The sequence below is a fragment of the Primulina eburnea genome, chromosome 12 (genome assembly GCF_022965805.1).
Source record: "Primulina eburnea isolate SZY01 chromosome 12, ASM2296580v1, whole genome shotgun sequence".
Classification (NCBI taxonomy): domain Eukaryota; kingdom Viridiplantae; phylum Streptophyta; class Magnoliopsida; order Lamiales; family Gesneriaceae; genus Primulina; species Primulina eburnea.
The window spans coordinates 34,716,801-34,719,403 of record NC_133112.1 but is presented as its reverse complement, the minus strand read 5'-3'; the positions used below and the strand labels follow the sequence as shown (position 1 = coordinate 34,719,403).

General features: G+C 45.8%; 1 protein-coding gene across 1 annotated transcript; it reads right to left on the bottom strand.

Moving 5' to 3' along the window:
• Positions 1-594: 594 nt before the first annotated feature.
• Positions 595-1,680, bottom strand: LOC140806851 (uncharacterized). Its single transcript, XM_073163371.1, has one exon. It carries the CDS (start codon positions 1,678-1,680, stop codon positions 595-597), a length of 1,086 nt encoding a protein of 361 aa, XP_073019472.1.
• Between the last annotated feature and the right edge of the window lie 923 nt (positions 1,681-2,603).

The following is a 2,603-nucleotide window of genomic DNA, read 5'->3' as shown; positions in this document are numbered from 1 at the left end:
GGTCTCGGCCATTCTGTAATTGCTTGTACTTTATTTGGATGCACTGACACTCCTGCTTTCGAAATTACATGTCCCACGAAGGACACACTCTTTAGCCAGAATTCACACTTGCTGAACTTAGCATAAAGCTTATTCTCTCTCAAAGTTTGCAGAGCAATGTGAAGGTGTTTTTCGTGGCTCGTCTCATCAGGGGAATAGACGAGAATGTCGTCGATGAACACCACTATGAACTGATCCAGGAATGGCTTGAACACTCTATTCATCAGATCCATGAATGCTGCTGGTGCGTTGGTCAGACCAAAAGGCATCACCGTGAATTCATAATGCACATATCTGGTTCGAAAGGCTGTCTTGGGAATATCTTCAGCCCTGACCTTCAACTGGTGGTAACCTGTCCTCAGATCCAGTTTAGAAAAGACGGAGGCTCCTTTAAGCTGATCAAAAAGATCGTCTATCCGAGGTAGAGGGTACCTGTTCTTGATTGTGATCTTGTTCAATTCTCTATAGTCGATGCACAATCTCATACTCCCGTCTTTCTTTTTCACGAAGAGTACTGGAGCTCCCCACGGGGACACACTCGGTCGAATTTGCTTTTTATCTAGCAACTCTTGGAGTTGTTCCTTCAGCTCCTTGGGCTGGTGCCATTCTGTAAGGTGCCTTGGAGATTGGTGCAGCACCGGGAACCAAATTGATTTCGAACTCAATCTCACGGTCCGGGACCGTCCCTGAGAGTTCTTCAGGAAAAACATCTGGGAACTCCTTCACTATCGGGATGTCTTCCAGTTTCAGTTCGACTTCTTCTTTTACTTCACTGACCATCGCTAGGTAGATGTCCTCCCCGGATTTCATGGCTTTCCAGGTTTGAGATGCGGAAAGTAGTGACTTCCGTTCCTTGGATGTACCGTGAAACACGACTTCTTCCTGATCTGGGGTTCGGAGTTTGACTCTCTTTCCTTTACAATCTACTATTGCACTGTTTCTTGCTAACCAATCCATTTCTAAGATTACGTCGAAATCGACCATGATCAACTGTATCAAATCGGCGCTAAAAGTCTGATCAGTAATACTGAATTTACAATCTCTGTAAATCTCGTCCGTTTCAACGGCTCTATTAGTAGGTGTGGCTATTCGGAAAGGTTCAGTTAGCTTATCGGGCTTACGTCCTAGCTTCTTAGCAAACCTCTTAGACATAAAGGAATGGGTAGCACCACAGTCAAATAATGCATAAGCAGGCACTGATTGAATTAGAATGGTACCTGACACGACTTCCGTTGCGTCGTCAGCCTCTTCCTGAGTCATGGCAAAGACCCTGGCATTAGGTTTGTCTTCTTTTTGTTTACTAGAGATTGCTCCTGCATTTGGCCCAGTTACTCTGTTCGGCCCTGCTGGTCGGTTGGCGGCGGTAGGACACTCTGCAATTCTGTGCCCCGATTTTCCACATCCAAAGCATACACCGCTGGCCCTTCGGCATTCCCCGGAGTGCTTGAAGCCACATGTTGGGCATGGCTTGAGTCCTTGATGGTTATTGGCGGGGAATTTCTCTGAGGGAGGTCCACCTGACTGATTGGGCCTCTTGAACACTGGTTTTCCCTGGGAAGGCTGGCTGACAGGGGGTCGCTTGTTCCTGTTTTCCCCTTTTCTTCGACGAATATCAGCTTCGGCTCGGATAGCCGCACCCATTAGGTCTTAAAAGTTGGCAGGTTGGTAGACTGCTAGAGCAGATTGGATCCAGCTATTCAACCCCTTCTTGAAACGATGCAATTTCAGAACTTCGTCTGCCATAATTGCTGGAGCATATGATCCAAGGGCATTGAACTGAGAGGTATATTCCACTACTGACATATCTGGAGCCTGACTGAAATTTTCAAACTCACTTAGCTTCTGCAGTCTGACTTCTGCCGGGTAGTACTGTTTTAGAAATGTTTCTCGGAAGATTCGCCATGTGATTGGTCCAGCAGCAGTCATGGCTGGCGAGACTGCTTCCCAACATTTAGCTGCCTTGTCTTCCAGGAAGAGCACTATCACGTCCACTTTTAGTGCATCCGGGACTTCCAACAGTCTCAACTGAGTTTCCACACTCTTTAGCCAACTCTGGCTAACTTCAGGGTCAGCAGCGCCACTGAAAGTTGGACACCTGTTCTTGCGCAGCGACTCATAGTGGAACTTGACTCCGTGCTGCGGTGGACGTGGTGGTGGTTGATTGGCATTCGGGTTCACTAACTCTTGTAGTGTTGTTGCCACGATTGTGGCTATGGCCATCAAGTCTGCTTGATTAAGGCTGAACTGAGGTGGAGGTACGTTGCCTTCTTCGTTGGCATTGTTGTTGTTGTTGTCGTTGTTGTTAGCATAACGGGGGTTGCGGTTTTGTATTGGTGGTCTACCGGCCATTTCCTGACAAGCTAAACGCTTCTAAGAATTTGACGTGCATAACGAAATTTTGAATAAATGAGTTATGTTGGAACAACTGAAGTTAATAAGTAAACATAACTTGAACATAGATGAAATACTGAGATTAATAAATAATCATAATTTTATTAACTTCCGAATGTAAATGAACAACTGAATGAACAAAGCGTACTGAATGGAAATAAATCATATGACTG

What these genes read in the sequence shown, in the direction of transcription:
- LOC140806851 (XM_073163371.1), bottom strand. Translation starts at nt 1,680, where the DNA reads ATGGGTGCGGCTATCCGAGCCGAAGCTGATATTCGTCGAAGAAAAGGG.